This window comes from Peromyscus eremicus, chromosome 1, assembly GCF_949786415.1.
Source record: "Peromyscus eremicus chromosome 1, PerEre_H2_v1, whole genome shotgun sequence".
Classification (NCBI taxonomy): Eukaryota; Metazoa; Chordata; class Mammalia; order Rodentia; family Cricetidae; genus Peromyscus; species Peromyscus eremicus.
In genome coordinates this window covers 57,714,550-57,737,706 of record NC_081416.1, presented here as the reverse complement: position 1 = coordinate 57,737,706, position 23,157 = coordinate 57,714,550, and the positions used below count along the sequence as shown (strand labels likewise).

Here is a 23,157-nt window from a genome sequence, read left to right as displayed (position 1 = left end):
ATCCCGGCCCATGGGATGGTGCCACCCACATTCGGAGCGGGTCTCCCCTCAGTTAAACCTTTCTGGAAACCCTCACAGACAAGCACAGAGGTGTGTCTCCTAAGTGATTGTGAATCCAGTCAGGTTGGCCATGGAGAGGAAGCATTCTACCCTAGAAGTGATGTGTCTCTCTGGGGACTGTTTTTAGCAGGTGAAGTACTTCAGGCAGAGGTCCCTTCCTCCCTTCGTTCTTGCTACCCACCTCCAGGGCTCCAGGCTCTCCCCGGCCTCAGCTCTGTGAGAAGTTTGTTATGGAGCTGACCCCAGCATCAGCACAGGTAGATACAGCTCCAGCCCCTCAGCAGGACCCAGTCCCCAGACTTGTTCTCTGAACTGGCATCCAGGGTGACAGTGGTGACAGGGCTTACTTTTCCCAGAATGAGCTAGGCACCTCAGCAGCCCCTGGGGAGGGGTGGAAGGATGGGGGAGTGTCTGTTAGCTACTATTCTGCAGCTGACCATCTTCTCAGGGGTCTGTCCCCTGCCCTTGAGAGGCCAGTGGCTTCACACCAGGCCTGGGTTAGGAGGGAGGGAAGAGTACATTCATGTCCTGCCCAGTCCAGATCCTGACCACCTGACCCCGGTTGACACAACAAAGCTTTTTCTAAGAGGGGTTGTACTAGATGTGTATTGCTTATAGGAAGTCATGCAGGCTCAGGGGGAGGCACCACCCCAAGCCGTTAGGGTCCTGATGGAGAGATCTGGCCGTAGGTGGTATGGGGGTAGGGGACACACCCGGAGGCACACAAAGATCTCAGAGCATCCCACTGGTGAGAATATGTGTGGACCTGGGGGCTGAGTCAGGGTGAAGCTTCCACAGCTAAGTAGCTCAGGGGGCACTGCAAGAGAGCCTTCAACCCTCAGAAGGAGCTAGCCTCATCCGCTCGATGACCTTGGACTTCTGGCCTTCGGCCTGTGACATAATACATTTCTGCTGTTTAAGCCACCACCAGGTTGGTGATATTTTGTTTGTTTCTCTTTTGTTTGTTTGTTTGGTTGGTTGGTTGTGATGTGTGTGTGTGTGTGGTGTGAGTGTGTGTTTTGGGGTGCTATGGATAGGATCTGGGGTCTAGAGCATGCCACACAGGCCATTGAACCACACCCTAATGCAGCTGTGACATTTGCTCCAGGCCTGGCTGCCTGGCCTTGGGTGACCCTAAAAGGAAGAAGATCCCATACTGACAAATGCAGAGATGGGCAGATCAGCTCCCAGGTTCAAAGTCATCCTAACTCCTGCGAGTCAGAGGCCTCAGCCTAGGGGTAGCACGGGCATGTGAGGAAGCTGCGTTTCCTTCCACGTGGGGGGAGACTGGAGTAGGTCGGAGCTCCAGAGGAAGAGTGGCAAGGGTGAGGTGGGTGTGATGGTAAGAACAGCTCTTCCCCCACCCCCCCTTCCCACTGCCTGCTCCTGCATCCTGCAGGGAACCCAGGCTCCGTGTGTAAGGTCTCCTTGGAGATTTTCCCTGAGAGGTCAAACACCTGTCAGGAGTCGACATTTAATGATGCAGCTGTCGTGGGGACCACGGTGGCGGCTCCGAGAACACAAAGCTGGACCCAGAGTAATCATCGAGACTTTCAGGGAGTATCAAACAAAGGAGTGAGGACAGCAGGACTCCTGCCCAGGTTGAAACACCTGGACTCACAGCAGCATCACTCACTGAGGCCCCGAGGGGACACAACCCGAGTTTCCATCCCCAAACAGACAAAATGCAGCCAGACGCCTGTGGAATATTACTCTGCCTTAAACAGGGAAGAAAATTCTGAATGAAGGCTTGATGCTGAGTGACATAAGTGGGTCACAGGCCACCTGTTCAAGATGTCAGATCTACAGAAACAAAGTGGGGTGAAGGTGCCAGGAGTTGGGAGAGGGTAGGGGATGTGTTTGATGGGGACAAAACTCCGGTCTGGGGAGAGGAGAAAGTTCTGCAGATAGATGCAGGGATGGCTGAATGTCACTGAACTGTCCACCAGAGGCCTGGCGGGTGGACACCTGAAGTGCTGTGATGCGGGGGGCTGTGACTGGCTGCAGCATCCCTTCCAGGAGTGGCTGGACAGCAGAGCTGAGATGCAGCTCAGTGGTCAGAATGTTTGCCTGTCACGGGTGAAGCAGGGCTGGGTTCCATCCTCAGCACCACGTAAACCAGTGTGGTGGTGTACAGCTGAGAGCCCAGCATTCAAGAGGTGGAGGCAGGAGGATCAGAATCCAAGGTCATCCTCAGCTACACAATGAGTCTGAGGTCAGCCTGGGCTCCCCAAGACCTAAGAAAGAAAGGAATTGGAACTGGGGGGAGGAGCAGGGAGATGGCTCAGAGAGTGAAGTGCTTGCTGTACAAGGTTAAGGACCTGAGTTCAAATCCCCAATACCCATGTAAAAGGATAGCACTGTGGTACCCCTGTAAGCCCAATTCTATGCTAAGGAGACTGACAGGAGCATCTCCCGGGCTGGCTGTCCAGCCTGGCTGAATCAGTGGACTCAGCTCTAGGTTCACAGAGAACCTGTGTCAAAAATTAAGGTGGATCTCACCACTCAGAAGGCAGAGGATCTCTGTGAGTTGTGAGTTCGAGGCTAGCCCAGCCTACGTAGAGAGTTCTACACCTGCCAGGGCTATGTAAAGGGAACTTATCTTAATTTGAAAAAAAAAAAAGTGGAGAGTGATAGATAGAGGGAGACACTGGAGTTCACGGCTGACTTCCGTGTGTGCACAGGCAAGCACACGCACACACACACACACACACACACACACACACACACACACACACACACACGAGGGAGGAGACAGAGGGAGGTGAGAGGGAAGAGAGAGAGAAGAGAAAGTGGGGGAGAACACATCAATCCAGCTGCACCCTAGGGCTTACAACGAGGCCACCTCTTCTCTCCAGGATGGCCACCAGCATCTCTTTGCCCCCCCCCCTTGCCTCATGAACCCTGGCCCTTGCTAACCTTCACCACTCCAGCCACACTTTGTTCCCGAGCTCCTTTGCACGTGCCAAGGGCACTCTGCCCTCTGCTTGTCCTCAGATGGGCCCCATCTCAACATTCACTTCTGAGAGTGTCTTCCCATGGCCACTCCTGCCCTAGAATTTTTCCCATAGAGCCTTGCAATTTTTCTTTCTCTGATTAGTCACTTGTGGCCATCCTCTGCCACTTGCCCACCGAGGGGAGACACTGGGCTGTTTAATTACTGAACCCTGGGACTTACAGTCTGTGCCCCCAAACCTGGAACTTGTGACATGATCTAGACACTGGAGCGTGGACAGTGGGCATGAAGGTGGAACAGACTCAGCTGCTGCTTTCTGTCCCTAGAGGCCTTTTGCTGATGAGAAAACCTCAGAGAGGGTATGTGGTTTTCCCGAGGCCACACAGCCAGTAAGGGACATGCTGGGGCTGGTTCCAAGATCTGGGAACTCCAAGGTCTGTCCTGCTGCCTGTGTGGTGTGGAGAGGGTAGACAAGGCAGTGGAGCCCAGTGGCAAGAGCCTGCAGCTCTTAAAACCACAGAGCTGAGCTGGGTGTGGTGGTTTGCATCTTTAATCCCAATAGTTGAGAGGCAGAGACAGGAATATCTCTGTGAGTTCGAGGCCAACCTGATCTACATAGTGAGGTCCAGGACAGCCAGGATTGTGTAGAAAGACCCTGTCTCAAAAACAAAATAAAAAAGGAAAACAAGCCGGGTGGTGGTGGCGCACGCCTTTAATCCCAGTACTTGGGAGGCAGAGCCAGGTGGATCTCTGTGAGTTCGAGGCCAGCCTGGGATACCAAGTGAGTTCCAGGAAAAGGCGCAAAGCTACACAGAGAAACCCTGTCTCGAAAAAACAAAAAAAAACAAAAAAAAAAAAAAAAAAAAAAAAAAAAGGAAAACAAGTAACAGAACAGGCCAGAGCTATATGGAATTCTGAGATTGCTCCAGAGCTTTGCCAGGAGACAAGGCCCAGGTCCACACAGACACCCACACGTGTACCGGGCAGTGTTCACAACAGGGAGCCAGGAGACTGTATGTGGGTGGGGCCCTCTCCAGGTGAAGACACTATTTTAGAAAGGGCATCAATGACAGGGCAACATGCTGAACACAAATTCATCAAGGCCCCACCTCAGACAAGGGAACTGTGCAGGTTGTTTTGATGGGAACCTGGTGCTGGGACTCTGACCCAGGCTGGTCTGGAATTTTGGCCATCCTCCTGCCTCCACCTCCAGAGTGTTGGAATGACAGGGGTGAGCCCTCAGGCCTGGCTGAGTTGAGTTTCCTGAGTTACATCTGGGTAGGTCTGAGGTAATTGTAGGGGCCCCCAGGTCTTCCTGTGATTGCTGTAGGGTCACGGCCAACCCATGCAGTACCACTACCCGCCAGCAGGTGGCAGTGGTCTCAGGAAATGATCTCAGGTGTGGACTGACTGGGGGTGGGGGTCCACTGTTTCCTGATGGGGACTCTGGTGGGGTCTCTGCAAGAATGGCTACCTGGGTAGGTCGTGCTAGGCTATCCCAGCAGGCTCAGGATGACACAAGATGGCGTATCCACAGGAGCAGGACCTGGTAAGGCAGGTGCAGTAGGCAGGAGGCCAGGTCAGGGATACAGTAGGGGTCCACTCTTGCCACAAAGTGTGAGGTGGCTGATGTGGCTGATGAGACTGGAAGAGCAGTGGGGCTGGAAACATTTTCCATGCCATGCCATGATGACTGACTGCCTCAGTTTCCCCCATGTGACAGAAGAGGAGCCAAGGCTCAGAGAGAAGAAACTGTTTGCCCGGGGTGGGGGAGGGGAGAGCTGTGGTCAGGCCCACCTGTGGGGTGTAGACCCTGCTGGCTCACAGTGGCTCACATGGCACTCAGTTTCCTGCCTAGGACCCTGGATTTAAACCAGGGATCTAGTCACACATGGTGGTACAGGCTTATCATCACTCAGAAGGCTGAGGCAGGAGGATGGCAAGTTTGAGGTCAGCGTGGACTGCAAAGCAAGATCTGTCTCAAGCCAATCAACCAACAGTGACTCTCAAATACAACCCCCCTAGCCAGGCTCTGCTTTCCAGATGGCCTAGGTATAACGCCAGGGTCCTGGACTGCCTGGCAATGTCTGACAGCCTTTCTGGCCAGGAACCCCTATTTTATTTTTATTTTAATTTATTATTTATTTATCTTTTTTTTAAGTGCTCTTAACTGATAAGCCATCTCTCCAGCCCCTTTCTATTTGTTTTTTTAAGACAGGGTCTCACTATGTAGTCCTGGCTGGCCTGGAACTTTGCTATGTAGATAGGACTGGCCTTAAACTCATAGATGTCCACCTGTCTCTGCCTCCCAGGGGCTGGGATTAAAGGAGCTGACCACCACACCCAGCTAGGAATCCCTAATTTTAAGTGTACTATGCTCATGAACTCAGTGGGCACACCAAGAGCTTTCACGTGAAAGCCTTGTACCCATCATCTTGTGGGTTCTCCTGGTGACCCTCAAGCTTGGCCACAGTGATCTCCATTAGCAGATGGGCATTGGGATGGGCTCAGGCAGGAGGCCAGGTCTGAGAGGCCCCGGGGTGAGACCTCTCCACTGCCCCCCAGCCCCGCCCCATCAGGCACCCAGGAGATGCACACCTCCTTCCTCCCTATTGGTCATGTAATGATGCATCTGCTCAGCTGTGGTACAAAATGGCTGCTCAGTCTCCAGTTGTCTTGTGTGTTCAGTTTCTGAGCCCACTGGGAGACAGTGATTTATGGATGGCACTCCAGCATCAGTTGAAACTGTCTCCCAGACAGTGGGGTATTGTGGGATATTTGTAAAATATCTAAGTAAAGTGGTAAAGTGGTTCAGATTGAGAAAACCTTTAAACAGATATGTAAGAAATGAGCACAGACAGTCACAGAAAAAAAATACATAGTTTAAAAATAATAAAATAAGTCTTTAAAGAGAGAGTAAAATAATATAAAAAGAATAAGCCACATAAGGATGGGGAATACACAGGGTGTCTGGATCCTGTACGGTGCTTTGTTGGCTTTGAATTTTTTAAATACTAATATACAAAAATCAGTAGCTGCTGAGAGACATTGGATTATGGAAACTGCTAAATTAAACCAACCTATATATTTTAAAAATGTCTTAACCTCAAAATGAAAGTCAGAAAATATGTTGTGTTAGGGAAAAGGTTATGCCTTTGTTTCCACAGTAAACAAAAAGTTATGGTTCTCTTCAAAATTAATAAAGATCAATTTGATTGGGGGAGACTTCCTGAAAATCTTGACTACAGACATGGAAAAAAAATCCAAGAAAGACTACAGGACAGGTGATGTATATGCTGATCCCTCTACTATGGGAACAGCTTTGAGGCTGGATAAGACATGATAAATCTTGTTGGCTTCAGAGTTTCATGACTTACTATTACATGCCATCCTTTCACATGGCATGGATGGAGATTTATATTACAGTTTGGTTATACAGTCCAACAGACTTAAAAAGTTAACAGATGACTTTTACCTGCTCAAACATAGAACAAAAAAACATCTTTAACTGACTTGTGCACACTGTACATTCCATACGTGTGTTAATGCAGATGTACTTATTGCCTTTAAAAGTTTATGTTAAAAAAAAAAAAGTTTATGTGTTTTCAGAAAAAAAGGACCAGATACCAATCAAGACAAGTAGCCCAGGTGATCCAGCCTCTCAGAATGCCTCTGTTACAGTTTCCTCTAAATTCTGCATACATAACAACTTCAAAGCTGCTAGCTGAAATGGTCCAGCCTCACAGACTATCCAGCCAAGACTTCAGATAAGTTCTACACTTTCCCATCACACAGAGACTAAACAAAAAGTAATGTAGCTAGCTCTCCTAGGACTTGACCATTATCCCAATTTTCTCATGGTCCCCTAAAGATGCTCTCTCTGTCATTTCTATAGTTTTGAAAATTGTTTACTCTGTACTTCCTGTTTACTCGGGTAATATTATATCCATCTCAGGTCTTTGATGGGGTTAAAGACTAGATAGTTACAGTTACAAGTTTTCCTTGTTATCAAATTCAGAAAAGAAACTCACAAAAGAGGTATAAAGTATACAAGATCTGGAGACATAAAAGATAAAGTTGAAGCCGGGCGGTGGTGGCGCACGCCTTTAATCCCAGCACTCGGGAGGCAGAGCCAGGCGGATCTCTGTGAGTTCGAGGCCAGCCTGGGCTACCAAGTGAGTTCCAGGAAAGGCGCAAAGCTACACAGAGAAACCCTGTCTCAAAAAACCAAAAAAAAAAAAAAAAAAAAAAAGATAAAGTTGTTTATCTAAAAAAAAAATTAGTAATACAAGTTAGAATAGAAAGTAAATTACATACAAAACTTTTGACTCACCAAGATAGGATAGATAATAAAATATTTTCTCTAAATTTGCCAAATACAGATGGACGTGACATTGTAAATGTAATTCTTACCCAATATTTGTTCTTATTGTATATAGTTTTACTATGTTAGAATTAAAACCTTTCCTTTTTATTTAGACAAAGAAAGGGGATGTTGTGAGATATTTATACACTGTGTGAAGATGTATTGCTGTGATTGGTGTAATAAAAACCTGAATGGTCAATAGCTAGACAGGATGTATAGGCGGGACTTCCAGGCAGAGAGTGAAAGGAAGAGGAGGAATCTAGGGACACAGGAGAAGCCAGGAGACACAGGGAGAAAACAGGAGATACAAAATGGAAGAGAGGTAATGCCATGTGATAGAATAAAGTGGATTAATTTAAAAGAGCTAGTTAGAAACAAGCCTAAGCTATAGGCCAAGCTTTCATAATTAATAAGAAGCTTCTGTGTCATTATTTGGGAGTTGGCTGGCGGGACAGAAAAAGACTTGCTACAGTGGAGTTGGCCTACACACTGCCACACACAATGCCCACCCACTCCTGCTCTGCTCCTTCCCTCCCCTAAGCACCAACTCCATGAACCCAGTGGAGAGGGAAGGCCAGAGCAGCGTGGCCCACACCATCCCTACATCAGCAAGAGAGGTAAAACTGGAAGATGCCTTTAAACTGTGTCATGCAAACTTCATCGAGTGACATGGCAGGACAGCAAAGGCCCTGGGGGTGGGAAGGCCCTAGCAGAGGCCCTGGCAACAAGCAGACAGGCCTGGCCTGTCTCAGTGCTTTGTCCCCAGTGTGGTCGGAGCTAGAGGTCAGGTACAGAGCCCGCCCCATACCCTGCTCCCCACAAGCTGCCTGGTGGCTGACCTGCTCTTGCTGCCTCCCTGGTCCCTGCAGAGCAAAGGAACATAAACACCAAGGGGGTTCGCCTTTCGGGCCCCAGAGCCCATCAGAGGGTCTGCAGGTGACACACTGGGTAGGAGAGGAGAGTATGTGTATTTTCATTTGTTTGTTTTGAGACAGGGTTTCACTGTGTATCCCAGGCTAGCCAACTCACAGTAATCCTTCTGCCTCAGCTTTTTGAGGCTGAGATTGCAGATGGGAGCCTGGTTGACCTTCCTGTGCCAACAATGCATCTTATTGGCTGACATTGTGTTAGTTTAATTTACCTGTGACCAGTCTCAGTGTGCCTCAATTTCCCTGTTCACTTACAAGAACTCCTCTATGATCTATAAGAGGTGGGCAAAGCCTGGCGTGGAGACACATATCTTTCATCTGAGCACCCTGGAGATGGAGGTACAAGGATCAGAGGGTCAATGTCATCCTGCCTTATATAGTGAATTTGAGGCCAGCCTGGGCTGCTTGAGACTCTATGTTTAAATTGAAAAAGTGGGGGCTGGAGAGATGGCTCAGAGGTTAAGAGCACTGACTGCTCTTCCAGAGGTCCTGAGTTCAATTCCCAGCAACCACATGGTGGCTCACAACCATCTGTAATGAGATCTGGCACCCTCTTCTGTATACATAATAAATAAATAAATCTTTTAAAAAAAAAAAAAAAGTGGGCCAGTGGGAGGCTGGAGAGGAGGCTCCTCGGTTAAAGGGGCCAAGAGTTCCGGGCACCAAGGTCAAATAGTTCAGTTGCCTGTAACTCCAGCTCCCAGGGAATCCAACACCTTCTGGCCTGTACAGGCCCCTGAACACCTGTGCACATATACACATATAAACATACACACATACATATAATATAAATAAAAATAGTAAAATCCACCTTTAAAAATAAATAAATAGAAGAGCAGCCAGTGTGGCCTGATACCATGGCAGGCCTAAGATATAAAAGAAAATTGTCTCAGGTCTCCTGTAGGTAGGTGAATGTCCCAACCCACTGCCACCCTGGGGGCCTCTTGGAAGCTCACAGAACTAAGGCAGGGCTCCAAGAGTTCATGTCTGCCCTAGGTCAGTCCCATATGTGTAGACAGATCATGAAGGGGCCAGAATATGAAGAAGGGTAGCAGAGCATCATGGGCCATGTCACTGCCTTCACTAAAGGAGGGCAGCCTAGGGGACAGATGGCCAGTGTCCAGGACCAGGTCTGCAAATTCTACAGCCTTAGTTGGATTGTCATTGAGTTGGGGGAGCCTGGTTTGCTCTTTCTAGGACTCTCTGATCTCAGGGGTTCCTGGCCCATCTCTGAGCAGGACACATTTGTCCACAGACAGAAGTTCACAAGGGACCTACACATGTGTGATCAGCTTGGAGGCCAGAGACAAGTCTCCCTGACATCCTGGCCACCTCCACCAGCTGCCCCGGTGACTTCCCAAGGCCACAGGAGCGTCTGTATGGCTGAGCTTCCTCTAAGAGCCATCAGGGCCAGCAAGGCTTTATTTTGGTTTGGCAATGGTTTTGCTGTCAGGATTTCCATGAGTCGCTCAGAGCTCCAGATGCTGGGTCTGCATTTAACTCAAATGAGTGGCTGAGAAGCGATCCGGCCTGGGCAACCTGGTTCCTGGGGGGTGACCCCTGGGCTCAGAGCAGCTATTTTAAAGGAGGCTGCCATTTGGTCTTTGCCAAAATAGTTGAAAGAAGACCCCAAAATAGCAGCCGGGTCTGCCCTGGCTTAGACGACATCGCATGCGGGCTTAGAGCAGACGTGTGGCCTGTCAGCAAGCAGAAGGCAGAGGCTGCTTGTCACCCAGGCCAGGGGCCCAGGAATGGCCTTCGGACTGCTTCATAGGGCCAGTGTCCCTAGCTCTACAGGCTGACGTCAGAGAGGAGGAAGCCTAGGAGGGCTGGCCAGGTCCTGAGAACCTAAGGAGCTGGCTTCAGAGCGGTGGCTGGTCCTTAGCGGCCCCAGGTTTTCGGGGGGGCCTAGGTGGTTCCCCTTCTTTCTAGAATATGGTTATGAGGGAGTGAGAATGTAACCCCTTCCCTGAGGAGGACAGAGAGGCCAGGGCCTTACTCGAGGTGTAAAATGGAGCGTCTGTCACGTAGCAAGGCCTCCTGAGTCTCTGAGGCTCCAGTGAGGCGGTGCAGTGGGGTGCCAGGGCCTGGGGAGAGCCAGTGAGGCAGTGCAGTGGGGTTCTGGAAGAAATTTTTCTTTAAAAAAAAAAAAGTTGTTTTTGTTTGTTTGTTTCTCTCAGACAGGGTCTCACTGTGTAGACCAGGCTAGCCTGCAACCACAGAGATCCTCCTGCCTCTGTGTCTTGGGTGCTGGGATTAAAGGTGTAGGCCACTGCACCAGGTCAGATTGTTTTTTTTTTTAATATCTATGTGTGTGGGGGCCTGTGCATGTGAGTGCAGGTGCCCTCAGAGTCCAGCAGAGACAGCTGGAGTCCCTGAAGCGACAGTCATAGGCTCCTGTGACTGTCCCTTGTGAGCTGACAGACAAAATGACAGTTGTGAGCTATCACAACGTAGGTGCTGGGAATTTGACCCCAATCTTCTGCAAAAGCCACAGAGCAGTGCATTATGGACCCATCTCTGTAGCTCTCTAGAGGGGCTTTTCCAGAACCCACATGGCTCAGTAAGACTCCACTTTGCCAAATTTACTCAAATCCTGCCAATAAGACACCAGACTGGCTGAATGATGACCCTCCCCGCTGAGCGTCACCTCTTCTGTTGAAGGGGGGCAAGTCACTGCCCACCAAGGGCTGTGAGGAGGATGCATGAGAAGATGGGGTTCCCATCAATGGGCCAACAGAGATACTCTACCCTATACGGTAGAGTCAAGTGGGATGATTTCTCTTGTGGCACCTATCACTGAGGCAAATTCCTGCTAGTCTCCAACCTAGCTGGCAGATCACCAGATAAACTGAGGCTGTGAAGGAACAGGTGGAGTCCTCCTCCCATGACCTGTGAACATACTGGGCCTTTGGGGATGCTCCTGGGGTCATAGGTGCAAGAGGCAAGAGTAGGGGGACAGGCAGGTGACCTTGAGCCACTCCACGGCTCCCACACAGAACACTCAACCCTGTCTAAGAAGAGCTCTTGTGAACTTTGCACCCAACCCTGCCCCCAAAGTGCTCTCATGGACTTTCGTGAGCTTGACCCGAGGGCAAGCCAGTCTTTTCCCCAGAGGTCAAGGTGGAGTGAAGCCAGGAAAGGAAAGTTCCCTAGGCCCCACCTGCAGTCAGCTGAGCTGGGCCCACACCTTCTACTGTCAAGAGAGGGAACTGGGATGCACCCTGAGGGGCTCTGGAGACAATGGTTGTGAGCCTAGGAGTTCCCCTTTCTCCACCTTCCCTTTCTCAGCTTCTTTCTTCCATTTAACAAAAGAAAGGTTGCCGGGCAGTGGTGGTGCATGCCTTTAATCACAGCACTCAGGAGGCAGAGCCAGGTGGATCTCTGTGAGTTCGAGGCCAGCCTGGTCTACAAAGCGAGTTCCAGGAAAGGCGCAAAGCTACACAGAGAAACCCTGTCTCGAAAAACCAAAAACCAAAAAACAAAACAAAACAAAACAAAAAAAAAAGAAAGAAAGGTTGACCTGGGCTCAGGTGCAAAGGCCCTGGGGCACCGAACATTGGAACAACAAGACCCTCCCAGCCCTGGACAGTGATGTGGCTTTGGAGATGTGGTTTGACCTGTGCCAGGGAGCACCTCGAATATCTTGGGGAGCAGAAGTCCAGAGCCTGCTGTTTGTTTTGTTTTGTTTTGTTTTGTTTTCAATGACTGTGTCTCGCAAACATACACAGTGACAGACCAGAGAGCCCTGTGGACTGGTGAACGAGCAGTGCAGCCCTCAGGCCCATCTCCCTCTCAACTGCAGCCAGAAGAACAGGGAGTCATTCTGAACAAAAGTTTCCATGCAGCTTCCAGCTGGCAGACACCCTAGTACAGAACCCACAGACGCAGCCCAGAAAGGATCCTGTACTGTCCCTGAACAGGGCCACCAGCCACCTCCTTCTTCCCTCTGCTCGGGTCCAGGAGGGCCCAAGGGAGGAATGGTGGATACAGTTGGTGTTCTCTCATGAGTCCCACACAAGTGTGTGCACAGACAGTCCAGCGTCAAGAAGGGCAAAACCAGGAGCTCCTGGCCCATCCTTTGCCACCTGGGGGAGGGAGGGAGTCTTTGCACTGTCAATAAACTAAAAGAGGCAGAGGGATGGTAGAGCTCTCCCCTAACACAAGTAGAGCTGGGTTCCACCCCCAGCACCACCAAAACAGGAATGGTGGCTTGTACCTGTCATCCCAACACTCAGGAGGCAGAGACAGGCAGATCTCTGAAAGTTCAAGGCCAGCCTGGTCTACAGAGTGAGATTCTGTAGATAGACAGATAGATAGATGATAGAGAGGGGTGGCAAGGATGGCTGAATCAGTAAATGCACTCTCTACCAAGTCTGGTGACCTGAGTTTGATTCCTTAAACCCACATGGTGGAAGGCAAGAACTGACTCCCACAAGCTGTCCTCTGACCTCCACATAAGCACTATGGTGTGTGTGTGTGTGGGGGGGGGGGGGGTGTGTGTGTGTGTATGAGACACTAAAAATTCTGGAGAGCCAAGCTTAGTGGCTCATGCCTTTAATCCCAATACTCAAGAGACAGAGACAGATGGATCTCTGTGAGTTCAAGGCCAGTCTGGTCTACAGAGTGAGTTCCAGGACAGCCAGAGCTACACAGTGAGACCCTGTCTCAAACAAAGGAACAAAGTTCTAGAGAGATAGCTCAATGGTTAAGAGCACTTTCTGCACTTGCAGAGGACCTGGGATCAATTCCCAGCACCCACATGGTGGCTCTCAACCATCTGTAACTCCAGTTCCAGTGGGTCCAGCGCCCTCTTGTGGCCTGCAAGGGCATTGCATACACATGATGCACGTACAGACGCAGGCCACAGATATGATGCTAATGCTCAGCCTCTGTGAATGAGATGACTTTGTTCCAGAAATCACTGCATCAGATTCCATCTCTACAGTTGGAAGAATTATGGAAGTTATGGAAGAATTGTCTTTCACAGTTTCAGTGTTTGAGATGTGCTAGAGGTTATGGGGTTTGTAATCATTTACAATAAAATTTGCATTTCAACTTTGAAAGGTACAAGGGAGGCCTGGTGTGGTGGGAGGCTGAGGCAGGAGAATTGCTGTGAGTTCGAGGCCAGTTTGAACTACGACACAAGACTCTGATTCGAAGAAGGAAAGAAAGGAGAGGAGGGAGGAGAGCCCACTGAGTCACATTTGTGGGGGCTCCGTTTGATGGGGACCAACCTGTCTCATGACAGATTTCCTAAAACTCCACCAGGAAACATCATTAGAGCTCCAACTTCACAGTAAACTAATGGGGCTCAGAGAGGGTGAGTGACTTCCCCAAACCACATAGCCTATCAGGGAAGGGCCCAGCTTGTCTGCTCAGAGTCTGCCAAATTTGGAAGATCATCGTTCCTTGCCCTGGAACCTGCGAATGTTCCTCTAGGCTGGGGAAGTGAGTCATGCCAGACAGGGAATTGTGAAGATTTTTTTTTTTCCTGCCCTTTTTCCTTCCCCCTTTGAGGAAGAGAAAGGCAAAGGAGCCATGTGGGGCAGGATGTCATTCCCAGTAAGAGCCTTGTCTAGAACCTTCCTTGGGCTCAGTCCATCCAGGGCTGGGGGCAGGGCACACAGTGGACAAGTCTGACCTTTAAAATGACCTTTTCCCATCCCCATGGTAATTCCTCTGAGGTCGGCCAGGGCCGTGAGCAAAAGAGTGGGTAGGTCCTCACTCCTAGCCTCCCCCCACAACACGCACATGCCCAAACGCCATCTTCTCCCATTCTGTGCCACACCAGGAGGAGACTCTTTGGATCTCCAGAAGAAACCAAGGGCTTGATTGTTAACTTGTGAGGAGAAACAGGAGAGAGGGGAGCCACTCCCTCACTCTGCCGCCCTCAGCCTGCTGAGTGCCATCCCTCCATCACTGAGACTTAGTCGGGGACCTGAGGCCTGGAGACACTTCCAGACACATCCATGGGGTAAATGGAGACCAGGGATTCAAGCTATGAGTCTCCTTTGGAAAGACCCACCCTCCACTCCTCACAGACCTTCCCCACCATGCCCACATCTGCCCTGGCACTCACCCATTCCTCAGGCACCTGGAGCACCTGCTACCTGAAGGCCACTCTTTCTCAGCCTCGGCTCTTTCTGATGTATCCCTTGCCCGGGACTGTCAGCATGGGTACTCTGTAATAAAGACTTGTCCCACTTATGGGGATGGACACTGGGCAGAAGACCTCGGCTTTCTCCTGGTCTTGCTTACTGCCATTCTCTGAGAGTGGGGGTGGGAGGTAGTGAGGGATGTCCTGCTCTCCAGCCTTGAAGAGTCTCTCCTGGCTTTAGTGTCTTTGATTTGCTGAGGGATGAGGGGACTGAGTGTCACATCTGGCCTCCCAGTGAGCAGGTAGCTCCTGGTGATCATGCCACCTCATGAAATTTGACCCCTACTCAGGCCTGCACAGTTGGAACTCCTAATGTCCACGTAGCAAACATGATTAACATCATTAGTGCAGGAGGAGAAACTGAGGCAGGGACAGAGTGGCCTGGAACCTGCTTTAGGCACTCAAGGGCAGAACTGAATCTTGTGCTGTTACTAGCCGTCTCTGTGACCTGTGACCTTGAGCTGGTTGTCAAGTGTTGTGCACTGCAGTGAACTCTTCCCTGCCATGGAGACAATAAGGTGACATCTGACAGGGCTTGAGCAGGCAAAGGCAGTGATCAGCCTGGCTAAGCCACCCACACCTAATGCCATGAACTTACCCAGAAGAGAGGGCTTCACCAGTTACCTGGTCCTAAGCCTGTGGGGAAGGTGCCTGGTCCTAAGCCTGTGGGGAAGGTGCCTGGTCCTAGGCCTGTGTTTAAGCCTGTGGGGAAGGTGCCTGGTCCTAAGCCTGTGGGGAAGGTGCCTGGTCCTAGGCCTGTGGGGAGGGTGCCTGGTCCTAGGCCTGTGGGACAACAACACTGAAGGTAGATCAGAACCCAGACAGTCAGAGAGCCATGAAACTGTGCCTAGCCAGCAAGGCAGTAGGCCAGGGCAGTTGAGGAGAGTGTGGATCACGTGACCTGGATGCCATGCACAGGCAAGGTAGCAGCATGTCTGCGTCTCTGATATTCTGCATTTTCTAGAACCAAGCACAGATGAACCCATTTAGACCTCTGAGAAGTCTCCAAAGTGGCAGGTTCCACATCACCATCTGACAGGTGAGGAAGCTGAGGCCTTCTCTCGGATGCCATGGGCTTCTAACATGTGCGGGAGCCACACACCTGCTCCTGGGGGGCTCTGCTTTACTGATCTACAATCACAGGAGTCACTGTAGTCCATCCGCAGACCTACTGGGGCCGGCTCCAGGGCAAAAAGAACAAAGAAGCCTAGGGCAATTTCTGGGCACCAGGAGGTGGTGGCGCACACCTTTAATCCCAGTACTTGGGAGACAGAGGCAGATGGATCTCTGTGAGGCCAACCTGGTCTACAGAGTGATTTCCAGGACAGGCAGGACTACACAAAGAACTAAACACACACACACACACACACACACACACACACACACACACACACACACACACACGAGAGAGAGAGAGAGAGAGAGAGAGAGAGAGAGAGAGAGAGAGAGAGAGAGAGAGAGAGAGAGAGCTCCATAAGCCTAGAAGTGTGGTTGCCAAGAAATAATGGTGACTTTGTTTATTTAGACAAAGTCTCATGCAACCCAGGCTGGCCTCAAGCTCCGCATGTAGGGAGGGATAACCTTGAACTTCAGATCCTCCTGCCTCCACCTCTTAAGTACTGTGATCGTATGCTAGCACCACCACACCCAACTTTATGGGGGTGCTGGGAATTGAACCCAGGGCCTCATGTGTGCTAGGCAAGCACTCTACCAACTGAGCTACAGCCCCAACCCCAAGATGGCTTTTTAAAATGCCCTTAGCCGGGCTCGGGGCTCTTGAAGGCAGATGATGAGTCAATGTCAGCCTGTTCTAGATGGAGACTGTGTCAGGGAAGAACGCCTGAGGGACTGCAGAGATGGCTTGGGGGTCAGAGTACTTGCTGCTGAGCCTGACAACCTGAGTCCAATCCCTGAAACCCAACCAACTTCTGAAAAATTGTCCTCAGACCTCCACATGCATGCTGCACACGTGCACCACACACACACACACACACACACACACCAATAAATAAATACATAAATAAATAAACAAACAAATAAATAAATGTAATAAAAAAAATTAAGACTAAGTCTTACTGTGTAGCCCTGGCTGACCTGGAACTCCCTGTGCAGACCAGGCTGGCCTCAAACTCACGGAGATCCACCTGCCTCTGCCTTTCAAGTACTGGGATTAAAGGTGTGCACCACCAGGTCTGGAATTTTTTTTTTTCAACATCTGAAACAGGGGCTAAGGAGACAGCTCAGTGGTTAAGAGAACTTACTGCTCTTGCAGAAGACTGGGGTTCAGTTCTCAGCACCCACACGGCAGCTCACAACTATCTGTACCTCCAGTTCTAGGGGATCTGACATCCTCTTCTGCCTTCATGGACGTTGCATGCATGTAGCACACACACACATACACACACACACACACACACACACACACACACAAGCAGAATACTCATACATATAAAATAAAAATAAACAAATCTTTTTTTAAGATCTGAAATAGGCTGAGGCTGTTCTTCAGTGACAGGGTGTTGGCCTCACAGTATGACATCATGGGTTCAATCCCCAGTTTTGCTAAGGATCATGCCTGAATAGGACAGCAGTGCTTCCCCAAACGTCAATGTCGAATTAGCATGTAACCCAGCATTCCAGGGAAGGGCTGAACGGGGTCAGATAAGTATATGGATATGGGTGGGGGTAATAGCCCAGCGTGTCATAGCAGCCCCAAGATAGAAGTCCAAGGGTTCACAGACAGACCAAAGTGGGGAACAAAATATGGCCACCTGAGCAGTGGACTATTATTCAGTCTTCAAAAGGAAGGGGATTTAGACACATACTGCAGCTGTACCTGTTGAATAAGTTGAATAAATTCCAAGCGGTGAGCCAGGCCAGGCACAAAGGGCCACACACTGCTAGGCTGATCGCTGGAGTCCCTGGAGTCCTCCCTCCACAGGATGTGGGCTTAAGGGGGTGGGGGAGGATGAGTCAGCATTTGAGGGGGACATAGCTTCAGTCTGGGGAGGTGAGAACCCTGTGGAGCCGGATGGTGGCCAGGCAGCACAATAGAGTTGGTTCTCTCCTTCCACTGTGTGGATTCCTGGCTTTGAAGTCAGGCTCAGGCTTAGGATCGTGCAATGTGTCTTTATCTGGAGGACAATCCTTCTTCTTTCTTTTTTAAAAGACAGGGTCTCCCTATGTAGCCTTGGCTAGCCTAAAATTCTAGGCTGGCCTCACAGAGATACTCCCGCCTCTGCCTCCTGAGTTCTGGGATTAAAGGCGTGCGCCACTAGGCTCAGCCAATTTCACGTTGTTTTGTTTTGTTTTTTTTTAAGTGAAATATTAGCTGACCTCCTCCTTGCTCTGGGGGGCCTGAAGTATCACCTTCTTTGAGGCTCCTCAGACCCACCCTCCCCCTCCCCCACCCCGCCCCTCTGCATGAAGGGGATTGCTGAGGCCAGAAGATGAATTTTAAACTGGGGAAAGCATAGCTGTGATTTGTAAAGTTTACCCTGGGCCCTGCCCAGAGGACAGCCTCCTCCCCCATCAGGAACCCAATGTTCATGCCTTCTTATTGTTATGAAGATGAAGCTGCTGAACTCTTCACAGCTGAACTGGCTGCTAGGTGAAGCCCTGCTCCCAGGGAGAAGTGGCTATTCAAGAGACCGACACTGGGACTTTTTAAAGGGTAGGTCGTGCAAGGTCACACACTCGTGAGTGTTGTTGGCCTGGGCCTTGACTGCAGGCTTCAACTCTGAGCCTTGCTTGCCCCACCCCGCTCACCTGTCAGCCTCCACTCACAGCCTACTGGAGTGTGATTTTTGTGTAGACTCTCAACAGGCCTGGCTCTTTGGCCACCCTACCCCAGACTTTGCTGAGCCTCTTCTCAAAAGCCCCCCCCCCCCCCCACTGCCCCCTTCTGCCTCTGCTGGCACCCTGTAGCACACATTAGTCCTCCACCCTCTTTGTAGCTGAGGATGACCTTGAACTTCTGATTTTCCAGCTAGAGCTGGGATTGTAGGTGAGCACACCGCCATGCCATGCCTGGGGTTATTCAGTGCTGGAATCTGGGGCTTCATGCATGGCAGATAAGCATGCTATCACATGAGGCACGTCCACAGCCCACAGCTGCCACCATTTCTTCCCCGCATTTTGCAGACTGGGACTTGGAGAACAATCTGCAAAAAAAACAAGGTCACTTGTGACCAACAGGCTAGAGACTGGACTTGAACCCAGCGAGGGTGGTGGCTGCAGGATCTTCCTGTGTCCCAAGTTGGTGATAGACTAGATGTTCAGGAGTGTGGCAAGGCAGAAGGGTTTAGGTCCTGAACTCAGCTAAGCCCACATCAGCTGACCCTGTCCGTCCCAGGCACTTAGAAGTTTCAGCAATGACCTCACAGTTACTGGAACAGTTACTCCAGGCCCGGCTTAGCCAGTAGCCATTGAACACCGACTGTGTCCCAAGCTCTGGAGATAGGCCCAGACTGTGATCCCATCATGATGGTGACAATCTCAGCAGGGCAGGGGCACATAATAAATGAAGACTTTGGTTGTGATTGTTTGTTGTTTTTTTGGTTTTTGTTTTTTTTCCTTTTGAGACAAGGTCTCATTCTGTAGCCCAGGCTAGCTTGGAACTCACTACATAGACCAGGCTGGCCTCAAACTCAGAGATGCACCTGCCTCTGCTTCCTGAGTGCCAGGATTAAAGGTGTGGACGGCAAGCCTGACCCAAAACAGAGTCTTAAGAGGTGTGAATTGGCTGCAGGTAGGGTGAGTGGAGGCACACAGGCATCTATCTGCGAGACTGCTATCCTAGGGCAGCCTAAGCAGGAGGAGTCATGGGCCAGAAGATCTGTGGATCTTCTTTCCAGGGAGAAGGCTGGAAGCTGATGGCAGGCTGAGGTCAGCCCGTGGGGCTTTTATCCTTACCCATGTCCCCATATTCTCCCTGATGCTAATGAACATGGAGGATGAGGGCCTGCAGCAGTTACTGTAGGTTGTGGGGCCACAGCCAGGAGCAAGAACCAGACCCAGATCAGTCGGATGATAGTACCCAATCCTAGCCCTCCCCCACTGCTATCCAGAGCACCCATAAAGTGTGGTGGCCAGCTGCCCCCTCTGCAATGTCACAGAGTCAGGGATGCATCCACAAATTGAGTTGGGGGTGGGGAGCCTGCCTGCCAACAGCTTTAGTGCAGAGCAATGGTCTGATCAGGCCTGGGTCCCTGCTCCCCAGAGGAGCACCCAAGAGTGCCCCATCAAGGCCTGCAACCCACCTCCAAGTGACACTTTACAACAAGGAAATCAGGGACCCCTAGACAGGAAGGGATATGTCCCAGCAGGGTGTGTGTGTGTGTGTGTGTGTGTGTGTGTGTGTGTGTGTGGCCTCTGAAAGACCAGCAGGAGCTCCACAAGCCACCGGAGGTCTCAGAGGTCTCAGGGATCCCAGGCTGCCAGGTGTGTCCGAGTGCCTCATCAAGGGATTTGGAGACATGTTGTAACCCCCACTAAGGACTAGATAGAGTGTGTCCCCTCTGGGTCTTGGGACCCGGCTCCATTCTTTTTGGTGTTCTGAGGAAGGTCCAGGAATGATTGGTGTAAACCCAAGGAGAGAGGGCAGGAGGAAGTCACAGTACCCTGAGGAGGCTCTGGTGGCAGGTACTGATTCTGCAGTAAGGGGTGTAGCAGGCTTTGAGCCCCCTGCATTGTGGCCGGGTCAGCTGCTGGCTCCAGGCTCCTCAGATACCACAGAACACAGAACAGGGACATTCACACCTAGGTGAGCAGTACCAAGGCTCTGCTCAGTCTGCCCCATCAAGCCATAATGGCCACAGTGGGGGGTGGGGTGCTGGTGGGGGAAGGGACCCTTCCAGAGCCCTTAAGGGTTGGAGTGCTCCAGGGTTGGGAAGGTCGGGTCTCCACACTTGAAAATCCTTGTTCTGGAGTCTGAGGGAGGTAACTGTTGGCTCCAAGAGCCCAATGCCCTCCCTGCCAGTTGTCCGTCTGTTCTTGCCTTCAGGTGCCTGAGAGGGGAGCGCAGGACTGTGCTGTCCCCGGATGTTCTTAACTCATTTTTCTTAGAAGCGCCTACTCCGTGGTTGCTGCTCAGGCTTCATCCCTCCACCTGGCAGACCCGGAAATTTCCAAGCTTCTGGGACCACCCTAGACTTGCTTTCCCCCCAATTGTGCCACCCTTGGAGTTTCCCCCGATAGCTCACAGTGTGGCTTGATACTTTCCACCCTCAGCCCAGGCCAGTCCTTGGCGCACTAGAAAGGATCCAGATTCTGGCGGGTCCCCAAGGGTCTCCCCGCAAGGAAGGAGGACGGGAGATGCCCTGGGGAGCAAAGAGCCGAGGGGCGGGACCAACAGGTTCGAGTGCTGGGCGGAGCCAAGAGCAAGGGGCTGGGGTCTCTCCAGGTGACAGTAGCCACCGCCCGGCCCGCGCCTCCTCCCCCGGCGGTGATTGGCAGGCGGCCTGCGCCCCGGCTCCCAGGCGACCAGCGCCCCGCGGGCCGGCGAGTAGGAGGGGGCACCGGCTATATATACCGCTGCTCGGCGGGGCTGGGCGCGCGGGGACTGTCCCGCCACCGCCGCCGGCCCTTTTGCTCCTGCACCTCGACCGGCACGCAGCATTCGCAGGACTCACGGCCCGCCGCTCGAGCGCACGCACGGCCCGCGGGCCGGGATGGCGAAGTGCGGGCCGGCAACGGGGACGCTGCTGCCCGGGGTCCTGCTGGCCCTACTGGTGGCCTTGGTGGGCCGAGGGGCCGCCGCACCCAACGGCACGCGACCGGCCGAACTGGGGCACGGCTGGGACGGCCTGGTGGCCCGCTCGCTGGCGCGCCTGCCTGTGGCCGCGCAGCCCCCGCAGGCGGCTGTCCGCAGCGGTGCAGGGGACTACCTGCTGGGCCTCAAAAGATTGCGGCGGCTCTACTGCAACGTGGGCATCGGATTCCACCTGCAGGTGCTGCCCGACGGCCGCATCGGCGGAGTGCACGCGGACACCGGCGACAGTGAGTGCGGGGCGCGCCGGGAGGGTGGGGACCCGGGCAGCAGACCCGGTATCCGTGCGAACTAGATAGAGAGGTCCGTCCCTTTGGACGCGAGGAGCGCACCCGCTGGCCGGGCCCCGCCTCCCGCCTTCGGAAGCCTGGGCTCCCGGTGCCGAATTCCAGCGCCTTCGCCCGTCGGCACCCACGGGAGCCTGGGACAAGTGCCCAGACTGACGCCTGATATGGGGGCTACCGGCTCTTAATGCTTGCGCTGGGGACCCTGGGTTTTTCATCCCCACTCACTCCAGCATCGAGGTCTCCAGAGGTTTGTAGGTGGGGGTCTGTATGGGCCCAGGGTCACCTACGTTTTTTTGACCTGTGTCTCGCCCCCCAGGTCTTCTGGAGCTCTCCCCGGTGCAGCGGGGCGTGGTGAGCATCTTCGGAGTGGCCAGCCGATTCTTCGTGGCCATGAGCAGCAGGGGCAAGCTCTTCGGCGTGGTGAGTACCTGGGGGTTCTGGCTGGGCACCTGCTGGGGACAGTGTGCAGGGCTAGCAGAGTTGTAAAACCCACACCCCACCCACACGCATGCACTTGAGTCTAGTTACCAGGTCTCAAGGTTTTCAGCCAAAGTAGCCAGAGGCAGGCTGGTTTTCCAGACCAAAGGAACTGCCACCCTATTCCTGCCAGCCGTGTGTGGGTATTTACTCATCCTAGGAGAGAGGCGGGTCCAGCAGAGATGAGTCCCAACAGGCAGAACTCGCAGCAGGAGATACCAAATTGATAGGGACAGGGCAGGTGAGCTGTGCTCCTCCTCCTAGCGTGAGTTCATCACCTCCTTGAAGCCTGGGACAGACAGACTTGACACCCTGCCTAGAAAGACCTCTTGAGCCCCGCCTGCAACAGGTCCCTGGCTCACGCTGTGTCCTCTTTCCTAGCCTTTCTTTACGGACGAGTGTAAATTCAAAGAGATTCTTCTGCCCAACAATTACAACGCCTATGAATCCTACGCGTACCCGGGCATGTTCATGGCCCTCAGTAAGAACGGGCGGACCAAGAAGGGGAACCGAGTGTCGCCTACCATGAAGGTAACCCACTTCCTGCCTAGACTGTGACCCTCCGGAGCCCTGTCTCAGCCTCGGAAGCACACTCTACCCCTCAGGAGGAGCACTTTCTCTCCATGGAGAATTGTTTGCAAAAACAGGTGTAAGATATTTAAATTAATTATTTAAATATGTATATACTATGCCCAATTATTTATAATAAACTGTGTATTTTCAGTTTCTGGGAGGTGGGGGAAATGACCAAAAGGACGAACAGATCCAATGAAGCTCAGGCTTCTTTGGTGCAGTGTGACGGGCTTCCTTCACTATCAGAGCCCAGGGTATGCTGCTATTTCATGTGTGAGTCTTAAAATTCGGTGACATCAGATTCCAAGGGTGTCTGGGCCTCTCTGTCTGGAAAGGCCTGCCTAGGGCCTCTGAGCCAGTGAGAAGAGGACCCTGCGCTCTGCTCCTTCCAGTCGGGGAGCATCCTGAAGCAGCCGTTCCCTCAGCTCTCTTTGGTATGAACCCGAACGGATCGGTTTACTCCAGGGACAGAAGTGCGTCCTGGAAGTCCTCCCGCCTCTGTTTTTAGATCTCCAAGGACTGATCTTTGAACTCTCTTGGAGTCAATCTTCCTCGACCTACGGGATGGGAGAGACCCTTG

General features: G+C 51.9%; 1 protein-coding gene and 1 non-coding gene across 2 annotated transcripts; one reads left to right on the top strand and one right to left on the bottom strand.

Moving 5' to 3' along the window:
- Positions 1–16,127: 16,127 nt before the first annotated feature.
- Positions 16,128–16,200, bottom strand: Trnaa-agc (transfer RNA alanine (anticodon AGC)). Its single transcript has one exon. It is a non-coding gene; the product is annotated as a tRNA-Ala (tRNA).
- A 4,942-nt stretch (positions 16,201–21,142) lies between these two features.
- On the top strand, positions 21,143–22,562 carry Fgf4 (fibroblast growth factor 4). Its single transcript, XM_059249502.1, has 3 exons — positions 21,143–21,470; positions 21,844–21,947; positions 22,386–22,562. The coding sequence occupies exons 1-3, from the start codon at positions 21,143–21,145 to the stop codon at positions 22,560–22,562; spliced, it is 609 nt and encodes a 202-aa protein (XP_059105485.1).
- The last annotated feature ends 595 nt before the right edge of the window (positions 22,563–23,157 follow it).

Bases quoted from the DNA above. Each gene is read 5' to 3' on its own strand.
- Fgf4 (XM_059249502.1), top strand. From the start codon at position 21,143: ATGGCGAAGTGCGGGCCGGCAACGGGGACGCTGCTGCCCGGGGTCCTG. The intron at 21,471-21,843 runs GTGAGTGCGGGG...CTCGCCCCCCAG, and splicing joins GCACGCGGACACCGGCGACA to GTCTTCTGGAGCTCTCCCCG. The intron at 21,948-22,385 runs GTGAGTACCTGG...CCTCTTTCCTAG, and splicing joins GGGGCAAGCTCTTCGGCGTG to CCTTTCTTTACGGACGAGTG.